The sequence below is a fragment of the Trichoderma gamsii genome (assembly GCF_001481775.2).
Source record: "Trichoderma gamsii strain T6085 chromosome Unknown Scaffold_21.2, whole genome shotgun sequence".
Taxonomy (NCBI): Eukaryota; Fungi; Ascomycota; class Sordariomycetes; order Hypocreales; family Hypocreaceae; genus Trichoderma; species Trichoderma gamsii.
In genome coordinates, this window is record NW_020171358.1 from 626,912 (window position 1) to 649,259 (window position 22,348).

The window sequence follows — 22,348 nt, forward strand, 5'->3', positions numbered from 1 at the left end:
CTCTTGCAGCCTTCGCGTTTGCCGAGTATGAGTTGACGTATCTCACAATAAGGAGTGTCTGCTTGGTCCTTTTCTTCCTCAGGAGAGAGTTGTTCATCTACACAACTGCAAAGTATATTGCCGTCTTGATCAAATGGCCAACGCCGTGAATGGCGGCTTTGATCTTATCGTCAACCTCTGTAGATGATTGGCCAGCTAGCTGCCTCCCTACTTGGGCACGATGTGCAGCTTCAATATGGATGGCCCGGCTTGCATGTGACACCAGCGTCGAAAGGGGAACACGGAGCGCACAAGAAAAGATCGATTACGAAGCATGCTGGCAGCATTCAGAGCACCTCGTGTTTGTTTTGTTGCAATGCTACCTTTCATCTACTACCTGCCCCTGGGTCGTCATTTTCTCTCATTACTACATGGCGACCTAGCTCATCACGGCGGGGCTTGCAGTGACCCCAAAAGCAACCAAGGGCCAATAAGGAAAATAACTGGCGTCGCGTCGTCGTCAATAGACGCGTCTTGCATGCTCACTAAGGTGCGAGACAGGCATGGACACTAGTATTACGGGGTCCTATCATACAGCATGGAGCAATCAGAGCCGACTGCCGCGAGTCGAGCTACTGCCGCCGTCGCCACTGTTGCTGCTACTGCTATTGGCGCCAAGGAAACCATTCACAAGACTTGCGAATTCATCGGCGTATTGATACAGGAACCCGTGCCCTGAATCTGGAAACAGATGTAGTCGTGCATCCGCGGAGCTAAGCATTTTCCACATCAGGATGCTGTTGTCAGTAGGTAGCAGCAAATCATCGCAGCCTACAGAGAGTATAACAGGTTAGCTGCATGTCGACATCAAATTCTTTCTTTTTTGTGCTCTTTTCTCTTTTCTCTTTCTCTTTTCTCTTTCTCTTTTCTCTTTGCTTTTTTTTCTCCCCATGGAGTGACTCGACCGAAATTCATTCCATTGACTGGGGGGGGGGGGGGGGGGGGCAACGCAAAGGATTAGGGGGGAGGGAGGCAGGGCAAGGTAAGGGCAAGGAGAAGCGAGAGACTCACCATTGGCGATTAGCACGGGCAGACGCAGCTGTCGGAGCCGCTCGTAGCTGCCTTGGGAAGCATTTTTCTTATCCATGAACCTGACAAACGCAAGCGCCTGCTTATGAGCTGGCCCTGGAGGCACTGGTTCGCATCTGACCTCGCCGGCATCGCATCGGTTGTTGATAATGCGCTCCCATGCCTTGTTGCCCGCTTCCCGACTGCGCTCGGAATGCACAAAGAACCCATCCAGGAAAGCTTGCCGCTCCTCCTCCACAGTCTTGGCCGCCTTGAGGCGCTTGAATGCCTTGCCATCGGGAGACGGCCTAACGCCGTCTCCGGAACTGGGAATCGTCCCGCCCAGCACCAATCGTCGCACCTGTTCTGGCGCGTTCAGGGCCATAAGCTGCGCAACGCAGCCGCCCATCGAATAACCAAATACGTCAACCTTGCTGTTCTGGCCAAGAATCTGCTTGATTACGGCAGTGTAATGCGCTGCCCAGTCGGGGTAGGTATCGGGAATTTCACCCTCGGATCGGCCAACTCCAGCATTATCAATCAGCAACACTGGGCGCTGAGCCGCGAGAGGATTGACCAATGCTGGATCCCAATGATCCATTGTCTGTCTGTGTCGCAACGCACAAGCCGGAATGTATCAGCAAACAGTCTTTTCAAGAGAGAGTCTACACTTTTTCCGGATCCTTTCAGAGAGAACCGAGAGGCAAAAGGCGGCCGCTGCGACCGCTCACTCAGGCAATAGGCGTTACTTACTTGAATCCCGGGATGAGTACCAGCGGGATGCCATGTGATAGGCCAAGCAGTCGATAGGCAAAGGTACAGCCGTCTACCTTGACAAACTGCGTTTTGGCCGCTTGGTAGGTAGCCATGGCAGCGTCTGTAAATGAATCTGTGTATATGTACCCTGTAGACTGGCCAACACAATCCGCACAAAGAGGGAAGACGCAGATGTACGCGTATTCGAGTCTTGAGGCGTGCGTTCAACGTTACAAGAACAAAAAGCAGCACCCAACAACGTAGTGCTAAGAGCCCTGAAGTCTTCTTGGCGGCGGTATTGTAGTTATATCTGGCGTCTACCCCATATTACGCCGAGGATGCCTATTAATGTTCACCACTCCCGCATTTATAGTGCTTTTAGCGCCGTGTCTACCCACTCCCCCTCAGTTGAGAAGAACCAGAACGGTAGCACGAGTGGATGAAACTCGACGGTTACTGTAGATATGCCACCCGCACGTCGTTGCCTCTAGTTTTGCTCTTTTGGTGCCTTCTTCTTATTTCAAGAGCAAGCGTTTATAGTGGTACAGCATCTGCAAATACGTACCGCGAGGTTTGGCCCGAGGTTAAAAGAAGGGTTCGGCTCACTGAAGATAGTGGAACCGGGTGGGTAAATAGGCTTCACCCGTTCTCGCGTCTAGTCTCTTGGCATTTGGTAGCGCTGTGTCCCAATATGGCTTGAATGATGAAAAAACGTATACAAGTACAAGCTTGAGCCTCATCTTTGGCGAGGGAAATACGAATTTTTTACTGAAATTGCATGTTACGTTACGATAGCCCAAGATATGGGCCCTTTTCTGCTCGTGGATTGAGATGATTCGGAACTGGTAAAAATAGAGAAATTTCTTGGATATATTGGGTATTCAATCTTGCCTTTCTTTGTGTTCATCATGTCTGATTATATATTATTACATGTACAGGTATACACCCCATAAAGCCTTGGCACATATGTGCGGTTCATCCATTTCCACGGCCTGCTCCTTGTCCGTCCGCTCTAAACCCAGTAGCTCAACGCCAAAACATATTGTTGCTCGGAAATCAAATCTCAAAATCATGCAGAATGATGGCCATGTGACTGATGTAGTCGACATGACTGTGTTCAAGTTGTTTATGTCTTTGTTTTCTTTCTTTTGTTCCCTTTCTCTTCCGTCATACATGGGGCTTACTGCTCTTCATTAGATTGTCTGGTTCCGGACCTCCGAGGACGTCCCCTTTTCGGCCGCACTTGGATCAGAGGCAGGACCATTAGTCTCGAGATCTTCCTGAGAGCATAGGCTAGATGATAGATTAGACCAGCGAACAAAAGCCATGCTGTAATACATTGAGTAAGAGTTTTTTTACTTACTTTCTCATACAGGAGCAGATGATGGCCAGTGCAAGAGAGAAGCCCAGGATGAAAAAGGCAAACCTTTGACCAAGGGCATGAGCAGGACGGCGATGATGCTGCTTCCCTTCGTGACCCCAAACAGGAACAAACTTTTCTGAGCCATACGACGCCATCAGGTCGCCGTTTGGATCAATGGTGACCGTCTTCCCCTTGTCACCGGCAAAGACGGGAACCCCTTCAATGTCCTGGCTCGTCTCAATCATATCGAGCGTTGCATCAAGGAAGTATTTTGAAGGCTTGTTGCTTTTGGATAGCTTTTCCAAAAAGGTCCTGTCGACTCTGAAGATGCGAGCTCGCTTCTCGTTGACCCGCTCGGATGATGGAGTCTGGGGTACTGAGGGCTTTGTGATGGCGGCAAGGGGTTCTGAGACGACGGTTTTCGGCGTTGGGGCACTTAGGACCAAGCCTGTGACGTAGAGGATGGTGAGGAGGAGAGAGGTTGTCTTGACGGTCATTGTTATGGATGAAGTTGATGGTTTTTGATGATTGTGGTGATGATTGTGGTGATGGTTGTAGTGATGGTTGATGAGGGATAAAGGGGGGGCAAAGTTTGGCTCTAGTGCTTTATAGAAACTCCCAAAAGGCGTGATTTGAGACGATGATGAGTTGATAGAGAAATAAGAAACCAGGAGACTCTCTTCTTGGTAGAAGTCTAAAGATGTGAATACTGTTGGTGCTCGCTTGATTATCAAATAGATCTCGAAAGATAACGTGGCGATATAAGCGAAGATATTCAAACAAAGTTTCTCAAGGATTAGATTAACACTCGACCCAAAAGAAAAAAAGGGAGCCAAGACGGAGTATTAGAGAGAAAAAAGAGGACACCAGGCAACTAAGCTTTTTTCCCTCTCTTAATAAGAGGGGCGTGCACAGCCCGTTCAAAACTCGGGGACTGACAAAAATCCCCGGCGTCAGAAAGAGGGAAGAAGGGGGGGCGAATGCCTCCTAGTATTGGGTACATGATGCAGTGGTGGTCCACGTCAAGCAGAGTGAGAAGGAGAAGTTCCGCGTGGCGCAGCAATTGGAAAAAAAATAAAATAAAAAAATAAAAAAGGGCGCCAGTCATGCCCCCTTTGGCAAAGCAAGCCCACTCAAACGAGCCGAGCAAAGAGAGAGAGAGAGAGAGAGCAGTTGGTCTTGAATGTTTTTGCTCTCTTGCTCTTTGCTATTTTGCTATTCTGTTTTTGAAAATGCAAACAAGGGGATGGACGTTAGCGGAGAGTGGGTGGGATAATTCGCATCGCCGTCCCTGGATTCAGCTACAGTAAACTTACAAGTTACAACCACAAAGAGTTACCGTCGAAAGACAAAGATTGATTTGGCGAGGGGCCTGGTCGAAAAGGCCCAGATTGCCTACTGTGGGAGAGAGACAGAGAGAGAGAGAGGCGGCAGCGACTTACATGATTCCCACAATTTGGCCGGGGGGGTTATAGCCCCCCCAGCATGATCGAGAATCATCTTGACTATTTCGGACAAACAATGGACCACGCAATCGAGATTGGTATTAGTGATACATCATTGGCGGTAAGGGAGACACATATGTCCACGTTCATGCTCACGTTCACGTACATGCTGTGAGAAAACGTTACAGAGGGCACCGTTGGTTTGTACCTGCTACTTTCTAGCATTCCTGTAGTTAGCAGAGAATTCTAAGCAGGGTCTCCTACCTTAGTATTCGTGATAGTGGAGAAACGTACCGCTTCGGCAGATATCCGAGCTAAGAACGAGGCGGGCAAAAAGGATTGAGATTAAAAGACGCGAGTTTTACGAGGCGGAATCGACGACCCGGATATTACTAGCTGTCAACGTTTAAAGGGAAAAAGAGGCGCGCGCTTTGATCCACTAAAGTTCTGATTGAGGCCCGTCGGTGTTTTTTTTTGTTCCAGTGCTAGTCTAGAACCTTGGAATAGGGTCGGGTGTCTATAACGGCGTCTAGTGCTGAATAGAGCTGCCAATCAAGGGTCAATACCTAGAAAAAAAAGCTTCAGTGACTTTGATAACCTGGGCTGTTGCTTATTAGAAAATTTAGACAACAAGAAGTTGTCTGAGAGAATAAATAGGACTTTGGTCTCTCCCCCTCTATTGCCCGAAATGGATGCAGATCGCCCAATTACGATTTAGCTCAAGATTTGCCTTTGTCTTGGCACTCTTCTCTAGGCGCCTTACTGTAGATTTCACATGGCGAGCCCGAACCCGGATCCAGGATGGCGGGCCAAACGCGTGTTTGTGCGCCTTGGCTCTTCTTGTCTGCTGCGAGCGACAGCCGAGGCTTTGATTGTCTAGTTTGGCGCAGTCAATTCTAGCATGAATCGGATTGCCTTCTAGAAGCACAGAACCGGGATTTTCTCCGGATCTATCGCTGAGAGCGTTACGTAAATGACCCTTTTCTGAGCAGAGGATTCAATGCCGTTTCGTTGGTGGTTATGCCGGGCGATGCAGACTAGGGGCTACGCACCTCTCAGACGTCAGGCGTTGATGACAAGTGTCAGATCCTAAGCACCACCTATTCAGTTGTCTAGGTTACTAGTTGTTTACTCTGACTTCCTAATTGATGCCTGTGTTCAATTGAGTTGTAACAAACAATACATGCTCTTATTACTCAACGCAATGCAAGTGAGAGGCTCCAAAGACAGATACGAGGTGCTGCCCGCCATCTGTCCCACGGCAAGGTACATCGCTGTAGGTAAGGTACCCGCTGAGCCCCACGAGTGACATAAGGGCCGCGGCACCTATTTTCGAGAGCCGCGCCAAAACAGCTATTCTTGTTCTCTTTCGCCAAAATCGAAATTGCAGTCAAAGCAGCGACAGATGAAACGGTCAAAGCCACCACCATCGGCGCCCGCGCTCGTATCTGCCCAGAAGACCGCTCAGCTCTAATGCTCTAAGTCTATAACCAGCAAAAGCACCCGTCACCGAACTTCAAAACACTCCAGCCGCTAGGACCACCCTATTGCGCCTCGTCCACAGCCAGTCTTAGCGAGATCCAGCGATAGGCGACCACGACGACGACGTCAACGACGACCAGGGGGCGGCTGAGAGAGGCTCTGCATTAGAAGAAGAAGAAAAAAAGGCAGCAAGAATCACAGGCAAATCACGATGCCCTCGCCGACTGACGACGAAACGCCGTTCCCTGTGCTGAGCCACTCCGCAAGCCTCAGCGCTCTGGACCGCTCGCACCTGTCACCCCACGATGCCTTCACGTATCCGCTGCGGCAGACCTACGACGCAGACGGCGCGGCCGATCCGCTATCCCATTTGAGGCACCTGAAGGATGACCGTAGCAGGAGCCGGAGACGCAAGAGGGCTTGGAAGAAGCTCATGTGGGTGAAGCAGTCGTGTAAGTTCTGTTTTTTGTTGAAAGTGGGAATTCTGAGCGAGAGGAAAAGAGCGAATGCATGGCGAGATGAGATGGGGAGGAAAAAAAAGACCGAGAAGGAAGATAGCTAGACGTGGGAAAGGGAAAGACATGGCGAGCTGACGGGCATGGTCCGACATGTATGATGCAGATCCAGACAACTACACCGATCAGGCAACATTTCTCGAGAACCTGCAGCGCAATCCAAGACTGAAACCCTACGACTTCTGGCCGCTGGTGGCCGACTCGACCGTCATCCTGCAGCACGTCTGCTCCGTCAGCCTCTTCGTCGTGTGCTTCGTCGGCATCTACCAGGAGCGCGTGTCGCCCGTGTCGCTCGTCAGCGGCAGCAGCTTCGCGACGTTTCTCGGCTGGATCCTGTGGGAGCGATGGGTCTCGGAGGAGATGGATCAAGAAGAAGACGTGAGCGCGAGCGGCATCGGCATCGGCATCACGGCCTCTGCGACCAAGAGCGAGAGCATCCGGCGCCGGGCTCGCGCAGCTAGCATCCGCCGGCCTGTTGTTGCGCCGCGCATTGCGTCTGTCACGCCGAGCAGCAGCACCAGTCGACCGTCGTCAGAGGCGGCTTCTTCTTCTTCGTCGCGGCCGTCTGCGGGGAACTCGACGGTCAATATTCAGATACAGATCCCCGAGGGCGAGAGACTGCGGACGAGCCGCCCTCCTCGTCATTCTTCTACGACCACCTCTCCTTCTTCGACCAACTCTCCGGCATCTCCTACTTCTCCCACGTCGCCCATATCGCCCATATCGCCCATATCACTCAAGGAGCCTTCTCCCACCGGCGCCGATGGCCAGCCGTTACTGCGTAGAGCCAGCTCAGAGGTGATTCCGGACTTTGCGCCGATCCCCAACGAGGCAAACCGCCTACACCAGCGTCTCGGAACAATCAAATCCGCTATCCTAATCTACTCTACCCTCCTCGGCCTCAGTCCCATCCTCAAGTCCCTGACGCAGTCCACCTCGAGCGACAGCATCTGGGCCATGTCCCTCTGGCTGCTCGCCATCAACATCTTCTTCTTCGACTACTCGGGCGGCGTGGGCGCCAAGTTCCCCGCGTCGCTGTCCACCAACGCGGCCCTCATGGCGTCGACCGTGCTGGCCAGCCGCCTGCCCTCGACCAAGCAGGTGTTTTGCCTGACGCTCTTCAGCATCGAGGTGTTTGGCCTGTTCCCCGTGTTCCGGCGCCACGTGCAGCACCGCAGCTTCCGGCAGCACGCCATCCTCACGGCGCTGCTGATCCTCGGGGCGGGCTGGGGCGTGGGCGTGGTGATGCGCGACCCCGGGCCGCCGGGCTCCTGGCCGTGGAGGCGTGGGCTCGGCGGCATGGTGGTGAGCGTGCTGATTGCGGCGATTGCGACGGGCGGGTGCAGCTGGTGGCTGATTGGGCTGCAGCGGTATAAGAATGAGATTCGGGGGCCTTGGGATCCAGCGAGGCCTATTATCATGAGCAGGCAACGGTGGGAAAGCCAGTGATCTTTCATGGATAAGCAGTGTTCGGCTTCATAACGCGTGTGTGATTTTCATAAAGCAAACAGCCTGCCTGTATTATGTGCTATTACGTCAAATTCAAAACATGTTTCAATCGCAAGATTGGGTTCCTTTGTCACATTGAATTGGGTATAGGCAACAGGATTTCTCTCCATTCTCTCTTCTTTTTGAAATAGTATCAGTTGCTCCGTATAAACAGCTGCACTGGCTAATGTCTTCAATGGCGTAAAGCTTGCAAGACTCGAGGCTGTCGTAGTACTTTTAAGAAAGAAATTCAAGACAACAATACAGCACAAGCTTGCAATTGATAAACTGCGTATTCGGAAAGACGGCTTCTGCTAAGCACAAGGCGAGAATTGCGGATATCGAGATCATCTTCCAGCGTTGTATATTGGCTTGTCTTGGAATACCGCCGAGGTTATGGGGGGAAAAAACCCCTCAACTTGTTGCTCTAAGTGGCACGTTGGTGATTTGAATAGGACGTATGTACATCAATACCAATACCGGTAGGCGGTGGTGTATCACATTTTCGTATCGACAAGTAGGCATTCCTACGTTTGAAGGCCCTGCCGACGGGCCTTTTCTTTGCTTGCCTTCTATTCGCCCGTTGCGACTTTATGCTAAACGACCCCCTCGTCCAGGGTCTCATCGCCCACGGCCTCCATCAGGTCACAAGCAGCTGACTTGCTAGAAGCGGAAAGGACCCTTGTAAGGATCCATTGGCTATTAATGGCTTCAGTCACCTCCATAATGCCCCAGCCGCAGGTTTTACTGTACTAGTTGTTATACTGCGGTGTGCTGTGCTGTGCTACCATTGATCAATCAATCAATTCTCGACCCTTCCATCGTAATCGTGGCGGGAGCCCGTCTCACTAGGTCAGAACACCAGCCGTTTTGCGCGTATAGGGGACTTGGGGACGCAGTGGCACTCAGGTACCTTGCAGGTGGCGTCCTCTGTGAGTGCGCTAGAGCTGGGCACACGCGCCAATCAGCGACGGGCAGTGCTTATTTTTGTCGTATTTATATGCTTGTGTGTGTGTCACCTTTTTTTTTTGTGTCATTGCAATGAAGCGAGCAATATTGGTGGCTTTTATTGATTTTTCCGATGGTGAATCAACATTAAGCCGCCCTTTCTGTTCGTGTTGTTATTACAGCATGAAAGTATTAATCGTCTCAACTTTCATGTCTGCTATTTTAGAGAGGTGTAGTTGCTAGCTGACTCCAGCCCGTAGAACGGTAGAACACACGAACTCCAATACCTAGCTCTCACCAACCCCCCTGTAGCAGCAGCAGCGCAAAGCACTAGCACCACTAGCTGCCAGACCGGGGGATCACCATCCGGGGGAGCTGCCACTGCTTCGCGCACTCCAGGCTGTCTCAGTCGCTTGCCCGCACGATCCTTCCTCCCTGCCCCCAGCCAGAATGCGACTCAACGACTCGGACTAGCTGCCCGGTGGACTGATAAAAGAGGCCCTTTCCTACTCTTGCTCACCTTCTTTTCTCTCCTCCCCTTCGTCACTTTTGCTCTCTCAGGTTTTTGCTTTTTTTTCTTCCCCATCGTACATAAAGAGTCAGTCGTTGAAACCCTCACTCGCTCTTTGTTGTGCCTGCTGGACCAATCTGAAACACCAAAACCATAATAAACAAAATCTCTTCACCATGAAGGCCTCAGTCGTCACCCTCCTCCTCGCCGGCCTGGTCGCCGCCCAGGACTTTACCGGCCAGCCTGACTGCGCTGTAAGTTGAGATGGATTGGAAATAGCATGGAGGAGATTGTGTCTCGAGATGAGAAGAAACCAATCGTCCTCCTTTGCTATGTGATACCCATTGAAAAACTCTACTAACACGCACGTCTCCAGATCTCCTGTCTCAAGGACGCCATCCCCAAGGCCGGCTGCGCCCTCACAGACACCGCCTGCCAGTGCAAGACGTCGACCCAGGCCCAGCTCGCCGGCCTCGTTGCCCCGTGCCTGATCGAAAAGTGCAGCGCCTCTGATCTCGCCAAGGCCCAGTCCGCCGCCGCCGCCGCTTGCAAGGCCAACGCCGCCGGTTCTTCTTCTGCTGCCTCTGCCGCCTCCTCGGCCGCCACTTCAGCCGCTGACTCGTCTGCTCCCGCCTCGACCTCGGCCGCCACCACCTCTGAGGACACGACTAGCGCTGCCCAGACCACCTCTGCCGGCGAGACCTCTGCTGCTGAGACCTCTGCTGCTGAGACCTCTGCCGCTCAGAGCTCCGCTGCAGACTCCAGCGCCCCGGCCTCCACGGCTGCTTCCGGCGGTGCCTCCATCCCTACCGCGAGCCCGACTGGTGGCGTCTCCAACAGCACCGTCTCTGGCTCTCGCTCCGTCGTCACTCGCACCTCGACTGCCTTTGTTGGCGGCGGCGGCGGCGCCCAGACCTCTTCCACCCCCAAGACCACCTCGCTCAACGATGCCGCCGGCCCTGTTGCTGGCGTCCTCGGCGCCGTCGTGGCCGCTCTCATGGCTCTGTAAATACAGCAAGAAACTACCAATCGCATTCATAACTGTTAATAGTTTTGTTCAAGGTGTTGGGGCTAGCATGTAATCATGATGTGACGAAGTTATAATTCGAAGTGGGCGTGGACAATCAAAACGTGCTTTCTTGTTCTTTCTCTCCTTTTTTGGGACCACGATGTGGTCGGAATTGTTTTTGTTATTTTCAGTATTTTGATGGGGCGCTTATTTAAATACCACGACGCAGTAATATGAAAGACTGATATATTATTATATCTCTTCGTCTCAGAATTACATTTCACAGTGTCAATGTAACATCTATAATTTGAAAGTCATTCTAATTTCTATCTTGAAGCAAAGTCTCGCAGCATAAGTTCTTGCCAAAAGAGAGGTGAATACTATATATGTACACGTAGTAAAAGGAAATCTCTTTGAAAGTCTCAGATCTGAGAGCCGTAACTTCTCTTCATTCGTACCAGTGCATGATGCATGAAAATCGTGTTGGAAAGATCATCGTCTTTGGCTCCCTATGTCATATTGTCGTCTCAAAAGCGCCTATTAACTCTCTCGTGAATTTGATTATGTCGCTCTTGGCAGGTTCATGTCTATTACCATGGGCATCTGAGTTGGCCGATATCGAACGCTCATAATGGACGCGTTGACAAAAAGCGTCTGTTCGCCTTCTCTGATCCTGTTCTCGCCATCTGCTAGATCGATGTAGCAGCCGCGGTCCTTGCTCCACTCCAGGAGACGATTATGCTCCTCCGTGTAGGTCAAAGTAGTGTCATTAGTTGGCATAGATGAGGGAGGTGGAGTGAGAGTATAGAGGGTGCGTGAGTTTTCCTTATCGAGGACGGTAGTGGATGAAATGACGGCCTCGGAACTGCTGGGCTCGGGTTTCCATTGCATCAGTTCTGCACCCCAGTTTTCGTGAATATGGCCGAAACAATGGATCTTGGGCCTTGCTTGGTACAGGGATCTGAAGAGAGTTCCACAGCCAGCTCTGTCCCCGCGAGAGGTACGGTCGAGGACGCCGAGCGGAGGGCCGTGGGTCATGGCAATGTCGACATCGGATGGGATGTCAAAGTTGTGCTCTCCGCCATGATACTGAAACGCCCAGAAACCATACATGGGCGTGTACTGGCTTGCGTAGATGCGCAGCCGGGAGCCGTTGGCGAGGTCGAAAGAGTATGTCCCTTCGGTAAGATATCTGACGCCGTCGACCTCGGCTTCTTGGGCAATCTGCATGACCTTGTTATACTTGGGCTTGTCATGTTTGGCGGCACCATCGCTGTCAGTGCCGTCATGGGTATAGTTCGTATCATCAAAGGCCAGATCGTGGTTGCCAGCGATGACCAGCTTCAGCGGCGCGCGCAGGCCTCTCAGCATGTCAAACGTCTTGCGCACCTCGTCGGGCCTCCCGTGCTTGGTGAGATCGCCGCAGTGAAGGACGACATCGGCCTCTGGGAGGGGCTCTCGGAAACCGGTGGGACGTTTCATTGATGCATTCGGTTTGTTGAGTTCAGTTTCAGTGTCGCCCTCTTCCTCTGGTAAGGGGACGGAGGTGTGAGTGTCAGAGATGATGAGGATGCGGGTCTTGATGGTAGGAGAATCAAGGAATGGTGATGGCTTGGGAGGGATTGTCATGATGGAGTCGATGCTGATGATGCCGTCGTATGGTTTGATGGATGAGGCGATTTCTCGCTTTGGTTTGGGCGGAGGTGGTGCTGTGCTGTGATGTCGGAGTTGAGTATGGCGATGCTGCCTGTTGTCAAGTGACAGTGATGAGGTGTAAGTGATGTAGCCAATGATGTTTCTCCGCGGTAAGCCCCAGGCTGCAGTGCCGATGGCCCGAGAACAGTGATTCGGAAGCATATACGGGTGCCTTGGTAGGAAGAAATGAGGGAAAAAAATAAAGAAAGAAGATTTTATAAGAAGATTTGAGTCATCTATTATGATTTTTGGCGGAAGCTAATGCAAGGGGGCGCTCTGTATATGGCCGAGTGATGGGAGTCCGAGAAAGGCTGAGGCTGCTAGATCCAGGGACTGTGTTAGTTGACTGCATGTGGGGGGAGCTGCACTGAACATTAGTGGAGCTTCCAACGCCAACTTCACCTCCAAACACTGAAGCGCCGTTCGCGATCCAATCTCCAACTCGCGTCCGCATCTCCACAATCCGCACTTCTGCTTGCTGGATTCTTACAACTCCAAAGACACAATGGCTTCAGATGCAAACCGGGACATCTCCATGGGCTCTTCTCCGCCCGGTTCCGCGACTGACGACGAGCCCAAGTACGGCGGCTACTCGCGCTTCGAGATTGAGCTCGAGGTGAGGATAGATCCTCTTTTTTGGCTTACTTACGTCTCCAACCATTGCTGACTCCTATAGTTTGTTCAATCGCTCGCCAATCCCTACTACCTGAACCATCTCGCATCGCAGAAGCTCCTCACCCAGCCCGCCTTCATCGCCTACCTTGCCTATCTGCAATACTGGTCCAAGCCGCCGTACCTCAAATATCTTACTTACCCCGGGCCGACGCTGCGACACCTCGAGTTGTTGCAGCAGGAGAGGTTCAGGCAGGACATTATGAGCCCGGATCTGGTCCAGCGACTCGTCGAGGATGAGATGAAGGCGTCGGTGCAGTGGCATCGCGAGCCTTGAGGCTGCTTGTCCAAACACGATGAAAACGGGTTGATATACTCGATACTTTTACTTTTACGATGCATTTACGAATCAACAAGCATGAGCGATCTTTAAAGGCCCGAAAAAACTTTAATATCGTCTTTTCAATGTCTATTATAACAAAAACAAATCGCCTGAAATGCTTCAAACAAAACACCCCCCCATATTTGACCCAATATCCTCCAACGCCGAAACGAAGAAAAAACGACCACGAAAGATCCATCCCCTCGAATTCCGACTTTACGATAGCCGGCCCTCTTGGCCTTCCCAATGTTCTCCCCCCACCAAAGATCAGTTCTCGCGCCATCGGTGACCGCATGTCATGCACTTGAAGAAACTCGTCATCGGCTCATCAGCACTTCGAATCTGCACCTGGAAAAAGGCCGCCTCCTCGCCAGTGCAGCCTTCGTTCGGGCACTGCGCCTTGGATTTCTGCGCGTTGTCCCAGGCTCCCGGGCCGCCAAAGACGTCCTCGCGCTCCTTGCGCTCAAAGACACGCCGCGAGAAGACCGGGTCGGTGATGGCGTGTTCGTAGGGACATGTGCGGCACTCGAGGCGGTTTGTGCGATTGAGCGTCAGGGAGACGGTCAGGATGTTTGCGCAGTGCGGACAGACTGCGTTGCAAAAGAACTTTTGGTCAGATGGGAGAAACGAAACGAGATATTCGGGTGTGTGGAATCATGTGCTTACAGAGAAGCATGGCTGTGGCTGTGACTGTATCGTGTATGCTATATTTAAAATACCCTGTGCCTGGGGCGAGGCGCAGATCGACAGAATAGATTTAATGTTAAAGATGCTATGGTTGTCTTGCGCGTGCGCTTTTCACAATGGAACTTGGCTGTTCTTGTCAGAAGTAATCTGTTGCAGCTTTGAAGTCAAGAAGAGAAAATGAAGTCGTCCAAACTCGGCATCCAAAAGCCAAAAAAAAAAGACAAGCCAGACAAATGCCATGGTTGGGTCCGCTCTTACGTAGCGGCACTCCCACCCGTCTTGAGTCAGCAAGCACCAGACCCTTTGTAGAGCGGCGAGTCCCCCGTAAATTGGCTGCTGAGCGCTAAAACCAACCCCGCTAAGCTTCACCATTCCTCACCCCCTGGTTTTGTTCCCAGCGAGCCAGATTCGACCCCTCCATGGGGGACCCTCTGCTCTGTCTCAGGCCAAAAAAGCGTCGTCGTCTCCCCAGCCTATCACCGCTAGTTTGGCCTGCAGCCCATTCACGGACCCCCCCCAGTTGCTATAATCGCTTCGCCTCTTTTAAACCTCCCAACTCTTCCGCAGTGCGCGTTTGTTGTTTTGTGTTCCTTTTTTTTCTTCTTCTATATTTCTTCTTCTTCCTTTTCTCCTCAGCGTCGCCCTCTGTTTTCTCAGCGCATTTTCCTCCAATTTCCCCCGTGCTACCTATATTTCCCTTTTTGTAGAGAAGCAGTTCGGCATCATGAGCGGCGAGGAGCATGAGGTGCGTACATTACGTCAATTTACCACGCATTTTCAACATCTTCTCTCTCCCCCCACGCCATAACATCTACCTCCCTCCTATACAATACATGATACCTGATATCACATTTACTCTATCTTATCCAAAGCTGACAAAGTACCATGTGAACAGGGCGCATCCATCGAGGAGCAGCTCATCGAAGCCTGCCGGCGCGACAACGTCGAACTCCTAACCGAGCTCCTCGAAGACAAAGAAGACTCCGAAATCACCAGGCTGCTCAACCAAACCACCACCGTCATGGGCAACCACCTCTACCACGAGGCAGCCTCGCGCGGCAACTGTGCGTTTCTCCCTCTATATCCCGTTACCACCCTTTCTTCTTCCCCCCCTTTCCCCTCATGTAGGCTATCGTCCACCATGTCCAAACCAATTTCTAACAATAGCTTCACAAAAGACGACATCATCGACCACCTCCTCGACCAGCCCGACTTCGAATGCGACCCCATCAACCGCCAAGAAGGCGACACCCCCCTGCACTCCGCCATCCGCTGGCTCAACGCCGAACCCCCCGCCCAGCGCCCCTTTGGCCACCACCTCATCGACATGATGCTCGAGGCCGGCTCCAACCCGCGCATCAAGAATAAGGGCGGCCTCACCGCCGCGCAGCTCGTCGACCCGCGCAACCAGGAGCTCCGCGACCTCATCCAGAAGCACATCTACGCCAGCCAAAACGCCGGCGACTTCATCGTCAGCAACAACAGCAACAGCCATGGCGTCGCTGCGCCGGGTGGTGCGCCGCCGCCGCCGCCGCCGGGAGCGGCTCCTCCCTTGACGAATCATGTCGACGCTCATGAGGAAGAGGATTACGACGACGACGACGCCGAGTTTAGCGGCAGTGACGAGGAGGAGCGGGCGGAGTGGGAGCGCAGACGGAAGAACAGGCGGTAAATTTCACAACTGGAGCTAAGGGCGGAATCAAAAATCAAATATATATAAATGTACACGCATCACTTCTAGAAGGAAAGGAAGAAGAAACAACTCCGGCGGCGGCGTATAGCACGGAAGAGGGCGAAGAGGGCGAAGAGGGCAAGCAACGAAGCACAGCTGAGCACCTTTGAGCGAATTGAGGCCAGGCGTTGGAGGATTGCCAATTCTTACAATTACCAAGGGGTGGACCATGTTTGTATACAATAGTTGCATCTTGTTGCAAAGACACGATAGGGCGCTTGTTGGAGTGGCTAGATATGCGCTCCTATACACGCCGTCGTGGAAGAGGAAGAAGACTCATACTCAATATAGACCCTTCGCGTGGTCTTGATTGTGTCTTGTGACGCACGTCGTGTAATTCAATGGTTTTCTTATAGGTATTATTGCTGAGAGGCTTGATATATATACATCTCGAGGATCCTGGGCATACCCATGTATACAAGACTATACTTCAAGTCTGCCATCTTTAGGAGTATCATCGACCTGAGCTAAGGTTTCTGCATGCCTCCTCTTAAGCTCTTATCATGATGCAAGTGGTAACTGCAAAGACAAACAGCATTACAGTCGACAGTCTTGTCACACCCGCCGCGGATGGCCGCTCTTCCCTGATATACGTTGCGTTTCTCAGTCTTTTGAGAGAATGTGTTGACAATCTACCACCGCTCGCCAGCTCAAACATTTCAGATCCCAGCTTGCGGAGAATATCTGTCGACCGGCCCTCGGGACACATGACAACTTCCCAGCCTCCACCCTTGGGGATGATAAACGTCGACTGCTGATCATCAAAGGCGAAACTGTAGGCATCGGGGCATACGGCCTTGACTGACTTGCTATACTGCGACGGCTTGCAAATGTTGGGATCGTGGTATTTGCCGATACAGCAATCTTTATCTGTTCCTGTAGCCGCGCAGGCGCTGTTGCATGGAGCAAAGGCAGGCCGCTCGACGTTATCATCGGGATAGGGGTAGATGCCATTTCCGGGATGAGTCGGAGGGAAAGCAAGATTCAGCCATGGACACTATCCGCTAACGCTTTCGTTCGTCTCTTCTGATTCCAGAGGAATCGGGTACGTCACGTTGGAGTAAAAGATGCCCGTGCCCGTGCCCGTCGACGAGTATACCCAGCCAGTAGTGGCGATGCAAGCGCAGTTAGTGAGATTAGGCGGGATAAAGGTGGTGTTCTTGGCGGGAATGTAGTTGATGCCCATGGGTAGATTGTAGCCGTCAACGAGCGAAATGTCGTAAAAGGTTTGCATCATGTCCACTCCGCCGGCGAGATTGAACTCTGCCAGTGTGGCAGGGGTAGCTCCCTAACACAGCTCGTATTAGGCCTCATCTCTCATCTGCGTAACGGCAACTCGCAGTCACTTACACTGAATTCATAGTCCATCTTTGCGAAGCAGTCTCCTGTCTTGCAGGCGCAAGAATCTCCGCTCACGGTACAGTTCGTCCGCCCCCATACGCGACCTTGCCAGTCAGGACCTACCTATAGCTTCCTGCTTTTGTTGGCCGCCAGCTCGAACCCTCCAATTCCCGGGCCAGTTCCGGATTGCGTGGCAACGCCAGGCCATATTGTCGAGTCGCATTTGTTTGTGACTACCAGAGGGATTTTCTCATCAGATTCGCTTGGAGGTCCCCGTATGAATCGTCTCGGCTGCTCCACGCTTTCACTGAAGAAGGCTGCTTGCCAGTTGTGATTCATGAAAGAATCCTGTGCTGCTTGTGTGCCAGGAAAAAGTAGCAGGGCGTATATCACGGCCAGTGGCGGCTGTGCGTTCATGGAATGCCGATTGCCTGGATTCTGTCTCGAGGTCTTCGACATGTGTACCATGACTTTGTTCGGATCAAGACGTTTCCAACTCGAATCTTCACTTGCCCGTGATTTGATGCTTTAGATAGCTACCAGCTCAGTCGTAAAACCTAGTCGTTTTGTGTTTGGCAGCCTGACCTCACGTAACTCGGGAAAATATGTAGCAGCAGACGAACAAAAGAGAGCGAAGCCGCAGTCAACGACAACTTCGCCAAAAGAAGCGAGAAGAAGAAAAAGGCGAGGTGTTAGAGAGAGGCAAGGTGCGCCGACAATTAGCAGCGCGCGTCCTAAGGTGCAAAGTAAAACATCAAGATATCGAGCAGGAGTTTATAGTCACCGTTGTCTCGAATGCAACGGCACCTAATGCAATATAATAACGAAGAAAAATGATAAAAGAAGAAGAGAATGTTGTAAAGATGAAAAAGAAGAAAAAAGGTTGGAATTCAGGAGTGTCGGCGAGGGTTCAATGTATGAATAGATAGAAAAACAGTGTGGCTGACAGGGTATAATTACTATTGATTCAGGTGTAGAGGGGAGGGTGACAGAACCAAGATTCCAACGAGATGTAAGACGAGCTCATATGCCTCTTTCCGCTCGATAGTCCATGCATCTATGAGGCATCTTCGGGTCGAGTCGTGCCGAATTTACGAAAATGCAGGAGCATATGAGCGCCACAGTATAAAAATAGCATCTATAGATACCAACATCGTAGACTGCACTCGAATGGATAAACATATTCTTTGGTCTACTCTTTTAGACTGTCTATTATTAACATTGCCAGTCGTAGTCTTCTCTTTCGTTTCATTCGTCATCTTCCTCAAATCAACAAGCAAGAGCACGTGTCAAAGCATGTCATGCTTTCGGCTTGTTTCTCGTCCGAATCCAACATCCATCAGGGGAAAAAAAACCGTAAAAAAATAAAATAAATGCGTGTTGCTCAATGGCAATAAACCCCCCCTCGTCCCCCTTAGTTCTCATGAGTATTCCGCTGGTTATATTAATATACCGCTGGACCATGTGTCATCTTCCTCGCTTTTTCGATTGCATCCCCAGATAGGTATCATGTGTATATATCCTTGACTTCAAAGCCGTGCTAGCTGTCTGAATCAAAGCTCTCAGCTTCAACAAAGTATGTACTGTTGAAAGCTTCTTGTCTAATTTTCTCCCTCGTTTACCTGAAGCGGGCTCGGCAGCGGCCCATAACCTCGCCTTGGCACACAAGCTCTGCGCTGAACTCGGAGCCGTCCAGAGTCAGGTAAATGTCAAAGTATACTCTGTAAAAAGTACCTTGAGGCGTATCCATTCGCTCGAAGTCCTTTTCGAGGTTCTTGCGGGACAGGTCAGATGTAAGGGTAACAACTTCCTTGATACCTATTGGATGAGAATGTTAGTCTATGAACCACAAATTGTAACACTCGTTGCCCGTCATATCATGCGCAAAGAAAACGGGAAAACTTACGGGGATCTTTTGTATACTCTGGGCAGACATCATCGTCACAGGCGTACAAGACATCTTCGTACATGAGGGTAGCTCCAGGAGCAACCTGTCTGAAAAAGGACACCTTGTAAGGCTCTCCATTCTTGACCTTTTGTCCCTTGTGCACAAAGATCTGTCTCGTGAACTTGCATCGGTCCTTGCCATCGAGAGACGGTACTCGGTAGGCCTCGGGGTGGTAGCCCTCCTTGAAGGGCTGCAGTGTGGCCATGAGGTAGTGACGTCGGGCAATACGGTGAGTAATAACACGTTCCGTAATACCAGCGGTAACGGCACCCTTGACAATGGCAGCCACCGAGTCCATGGGTCGAACCACCTTGGATTGGAACTGAGGGGGCACATGAAGCTTAATCTGCTGGAACAGGTACTCGGAAGCACCAAATCCACCGACAACCAAGATGTTCTGGAGCGTCCGGTTCTGGGCCTGGATGGCAATGATTTGGTTTCGCACCAGCTCCAAGATTCTGTTGACGACAGGCTCGAAGCACTGCAGGATTTCCTCGTTGGTAAACGTCATGTAACCCTCCTCGATGCCGGCCTCCGGGAATTCGGCTTCAATACCGACATCAACAGCCCATTTTTGGCCATTGTTTCGGAAATCAGCCTTGATTCGGTTCTCAAAATCCATGATACACTTGGCGTAGACACGGCCGGCCGTCTTTGATCCGTCGGGAAGCTTCATCTTTCGAATCTTGGTCCGCAGAATGTTGCTAAAGTTGCGGTTGAGAGCTGTAGAACCGCAAGAGTCACCAGAACCGGCAGTACACTCGGCGACAGTGAAGGGGTTCTCCTCTTCGACTTCGTACGCAATCAAATCGACAGTACCTCCACCACAATCAACAATCAGGACGGCGTCGTGCACCTTGAGGTTGAGCAGACCCGTCTTAGAGCAAAACAGGGCCGCTGCTTCGGGCTCGGAAACGAGAGTTAGGCGGTTGTCGTTTTCGTCACGCAGGAAACCAGCCTGGATGGCCGCGGCTCGGGTGGCAGCCTTGCCTGCGTCGTTCCAGATAGCCGGTACAGTGAGGTAGTATCGGATGTTTCGCTCCTCTCTGTTGAACACCTCGCCAAGAGTCTTCTGCAGCGACGACCGCATGGCCTGGCGGAGCTTGAAGAGGTAGTCGGCAGCGACATCGATCTCGGACTTTCCCGGAGGCAGAGGAGGCAGGTTGATGGGGTCAATGTACGTGTTGCCGCTAAGCATCAGCTGCAGCTTAAACCACTCAACCTTTTGAACTCCTGGCTTGGGGTAGCCAGTCGGTGCCAGAGCATCGGCGATGTCGGGGCCCCAGCCGACCACCTTTTGATATTGATCGTAGTAGAGGACAGTGGGGATCTGATTTAGATTTAGAGTTAGCTCGGGCGTTTGTGTGGCGCCATTATTGTCCCAGCACTGCTCACCTTTTGCTTGGTGTATGAACCCGCACCGGGCCATTCTGTGATGATGTCCTCCTTGGCCTCGTTGTTGGTAGCGAAAGCGAAAGCGACGCCGGAGAATGTTGTTCCCTATATATAGCATTTTATTAGTAAACAAATGTCGTTTTTCTTCTTCTTCTTCTCTCTCTCTCTCTGTCTCTCTCTCTCCATTTCTTTCTTTTCCATTTTTTTCCCCATGGGCCATGTATACCTAGCTCGTATTTCTACTGCCAAGCCATGACCCAGGACACATGGATAAGAGCAAAATAAAGTTTGACAGCCCGGAAATCTCAAAGGACTACTAACAAAATCAATGCCCACAATGAGCTGGGCCTTGCTTCGGCTGGACCCCTCAACCTCTGCCGCGGGGTTGCCCTGCTGGAACTGCTGCGCAATAGGTCCTCCCGCAGGCGGTGGCCCAGGAGGGTATCCCGTGGGCTGGCCAAAGCCGGGAGGGCCGCCCTGAGGCATTCCTTGGGGCATCTGGCCCATGGGATTCATGTTTGGCGGATATCCAGTGGGAGCTCCTGTGTTGATCGGGGGAGGTCCTCCAGTCATCTGCGACGGCGGGGTGCGGTTCTGGCCGGTCATGGGACTCGTACGGCCCATGGGCTGGCCCTGAGGCGGTTGCGGATAGCTGCCGGCAGAGTAGCTGGGCGGACGCGCGCCCTGGCCTGGGTGGTTCATCGGGAGGCTGGTAGTGGACGACGCGGCGCCTGGAGGAGGCGTCTGGCCGGGATGCGGTGCCTGGTGTTGAGGTATTTGGGCGGGAGGAGGGGTACCGGCGCTGGTGGGGGGCGCTGGCTGCTGGATGCTGTGGATGCTGGCGACGGACTTGCGTTTGCCCAGACCAAAGCTCTTGAAGCGGGAGTTCAGCGAACTCATATGGAGGAGGAAAAGAAGGACAGGGACAGGTCCCGGGAAGCGCTGATAAAGAGGTGCGGGAGTGGAGGGGAGCAAGAACGGGCGATGCGATGGGGGAAGGCCAACGGCGCGGGCAGGGTGCTGTGCTGGGGCGAGAGGATTGGGCCTAGAGCGATTGATAGTGTAAGATCAGGTCGGCGGCGCGCAGAGGTGTGGTGGTGGAAATAGCAGCAGTTTTCTTTTTCTGCTCTGGGTGCGAGTTAGTGGCCGCGCTGACAGCTTTTGGAGCTTGCGATAGGATGGACGTTGGGTCGCCGGTGCTAGACGTAGGACTCCTCCTGCTGCCCGACAGCGGTTAAAGTACTATGCTAGGGACTCTGGCAGATGGAGAAGGGGCAAAAAAAAAAATGAAGAAGAGAAAAGGGTGCTGCAATGCAACGGTTCAATCTTAGCAACAGAGTTGTCGCTCTCTCTAGCTTAGTACATGTATGTATGGAGCTGGCAAAGTCTTGTCTTGCGCAGGACACGGCCCAGGACTCGCCGCCTCTTTTGCTCGTACTCGCACGTTCTGCTTACCTGAGGCCTTGGCTGGGACAAGCAACAGCGTAACGCGCACCCGGGGCAGTCAGAATTTAGCAACACGAGGCCTGGCCTGGCTGTGCAAACCGACCCAACGCGTTGGCAGGGCTGAGCCGCACCTCGAGAACGCCTAAGCAGGGCCCGGCGATGTGCCTTGCGCGGGAACCACAGTAATACGCCAACCCTGGGAGTCGCGGGTACCGCTACGAGCGTTGCGAACGTTTAGCCAGCGTTGGAACCTCTCAGCGATGCGTACTTGTACATGGTTTGCATTGCATCGAGGCGACTGACTGGTTGATTGATAAGTGGCTGATTGCGTAGATTCTCGCAAGACAGTATCGACTTTGACGTCAATGAGCTTCTCCGCCCGTATATGCACTCCGTATTTTGTCCCCGTCGAACGTTGTGTGCGCTACGACCACGACCCTCTTATATGCCGTGGCTTGAACCAGGTTCTCAACTGTATATCTATCCCCCCCAAGTCTTTTATCTTGCACTTATCTCACCTCATTTCAATTCTCCCCTTTCTTTGCG

General features: G+C 52.1%; 9 protein-coding genes across 9 annotated transcripts; 4 read left to right on the top strand and 5 right to left on the bottom strand.

Moving 5' to 3' along the window:
- Positions 1-586: 586 nt before the first annotated feature.
- On the bottom strand, positions 587-1,648 carry TGAM01_v206406 (hypothetical protein; the record flags this gene model as incomplete). The annotated part of the gene is made up of 2 exons (XM_024549863.1): positions 587-810; positions 1,051-1,648. 2 exons carry the CDS (start codon positions 1,646-1,648, stop codon positions 587-589), a joined length of 822 nt encoding a protein of 273 aa, XP_024405427.1.
- A 4,656-nt stretch (positions 1,649-6,304) lies between these two features.
- Positions 6,305-8,057, top strand: TGAM01_v206408 (phosphatidylinositol glycan, class C; the record flags this gene model as incomplete). The annotated part of the gene is made up of 2 exons (XM_024549864.1): positions 6,305-6,545; positions 6,715-8,057. The coding sequence occupies 2 exons, from the start codon at positions 6,305-6,307 to the stop codon at positions 8,055-8,057; spliced, it is 1,584 nt and encodes a 527-aa protein (XP_024405428.1).
- Positions 8,058-9,731: 1,674 nt separating this feature from the next.
- Positions 9,732-10,564, top strand: TGAM01_v206409 (hypothetical protein; the record flags this gene model as incomplete). Its single annotated transcript, XM_018810814.1, has 2 exons — positions 9,732-9,809; positions 9,932-10,564. The coding sequence occupies 2 exons, from the start codon at positions 9,732-9,734 to the stop codon at positions 10,562-10,564; spliced, it is 711 nt and encodes a 236-aa protein (XP_018655985.1).
- Positions 10,565-11,125: 561 nt separating this feature from the next.
- On the bottom strand, positions 11,126-12,421 carry TGAM01_v206410 (hypothetical protein; the record flags this gene model as incomplete). Its single annotated transcript, XM_018810813.1, has 1 exon — positions 11,126-12,421. The coding sequence occupies one exon, from the start codon at positions 12,419-12,421 to the stop codon at positions 11,126-11,128; it is 1,296 nt and encodes a 431-aa protein (XP_018655984.1).
- Positions 12,422-12,764: 343 nt separating this feature from the next.
- On the top strand, positions 12,765-13,208 carry TGAM01_v206411 (hypothetical protein; the record flags this gene model as incomplete). Its single annotated transcript, XM_018810812.1, has 2 exons — positions 12,765-12,875; positions 12,936-13,208. 2 exons carry the CDS (start codon positions 12,765-12,767, stop codon positions 13,206-13,208), a joined length of 384 nt encoding a protein of 127 aa, XP_018655983.1.
- Positions 13,209-13,520: 312 nt separating this feature from the next.
- On the bottom strand, positions 13,521-13,929 carry TGAM01_v206412 (DNA-directed RNA polymerase III subunit RPC10; the record flags this gene model as incomplete). The annotated part of the gene is made up of 2 exons (XM_018810811.1): positions 13,521-13,843; positions 13,920-13,929. The coding sequence occupies 2 exons, from the start codon at positions 13,927-13,929 to the stop codon at positions 13,521-13,523; spliced, it is 333 nt and encodes a 110-aa protein (XP_018655982.1).
- A 735-nt stretch (positions 13,930-14,664) lies between these two features.
- Positions 14,665-15,612, top strand: TGAM01_v206413 (ankyrin repeat protein; the record flags this gene model as incomplete). The annotated part of the gene is made up of 2 exons (XM_018810810.1): positions 14,665-14,685; positions 14,836-15,612. 2 exons carry the CDS (start codon positions 14,665-14,667, stop codon positions 15,610-15,612), a joined length of 798 nt encoding a protein of 265 aa, XP_018655981.1.
- A 550-nt stretch (positions 15,613-16,162) lies between these two features.
- On the bottom strand, positions 16,163-17,040 carry TGAM01_v206414 (hypothetical protein; the record flags this gene model as incomplete). Its single annotated transcript, XM_024549865.1, has 3 exons — positions 16,163-16,669; positions 16,727-16,960; positions 17,023-17,040. The coding sequence occupies 3 exons, from the start codon at positions 17,038-17,040 to the stop codon at positions 16,163-16,165; spliced, it is 759 nt and encodes a 252-aa protein (XP_024405429.1).
- A 1,591-nt stretch (positions 17,041-18,631) lies between these two features.
- On the bottom strand, positions 18,632-21,256 carry TGAM01_v206415 (hypothetical protein; the record flags this gene model as incomplete). The annotated part of the gene is made up of 4 exons (XM_018810808.1): positions 18,632-18,831; positions 18,920-20,291; positions 20,357-20,461; positions 20,678-21,256. 4 exons carry the CDS (start codon positions 21,254-21,256, stop codon positions 18,632-18,634), a joined length of 2,256 nt encoding a protein of 751 aa, XP_018655979.1.
- Positions 21,257-22,348: the final 1,092 nt, after the last annotated feature.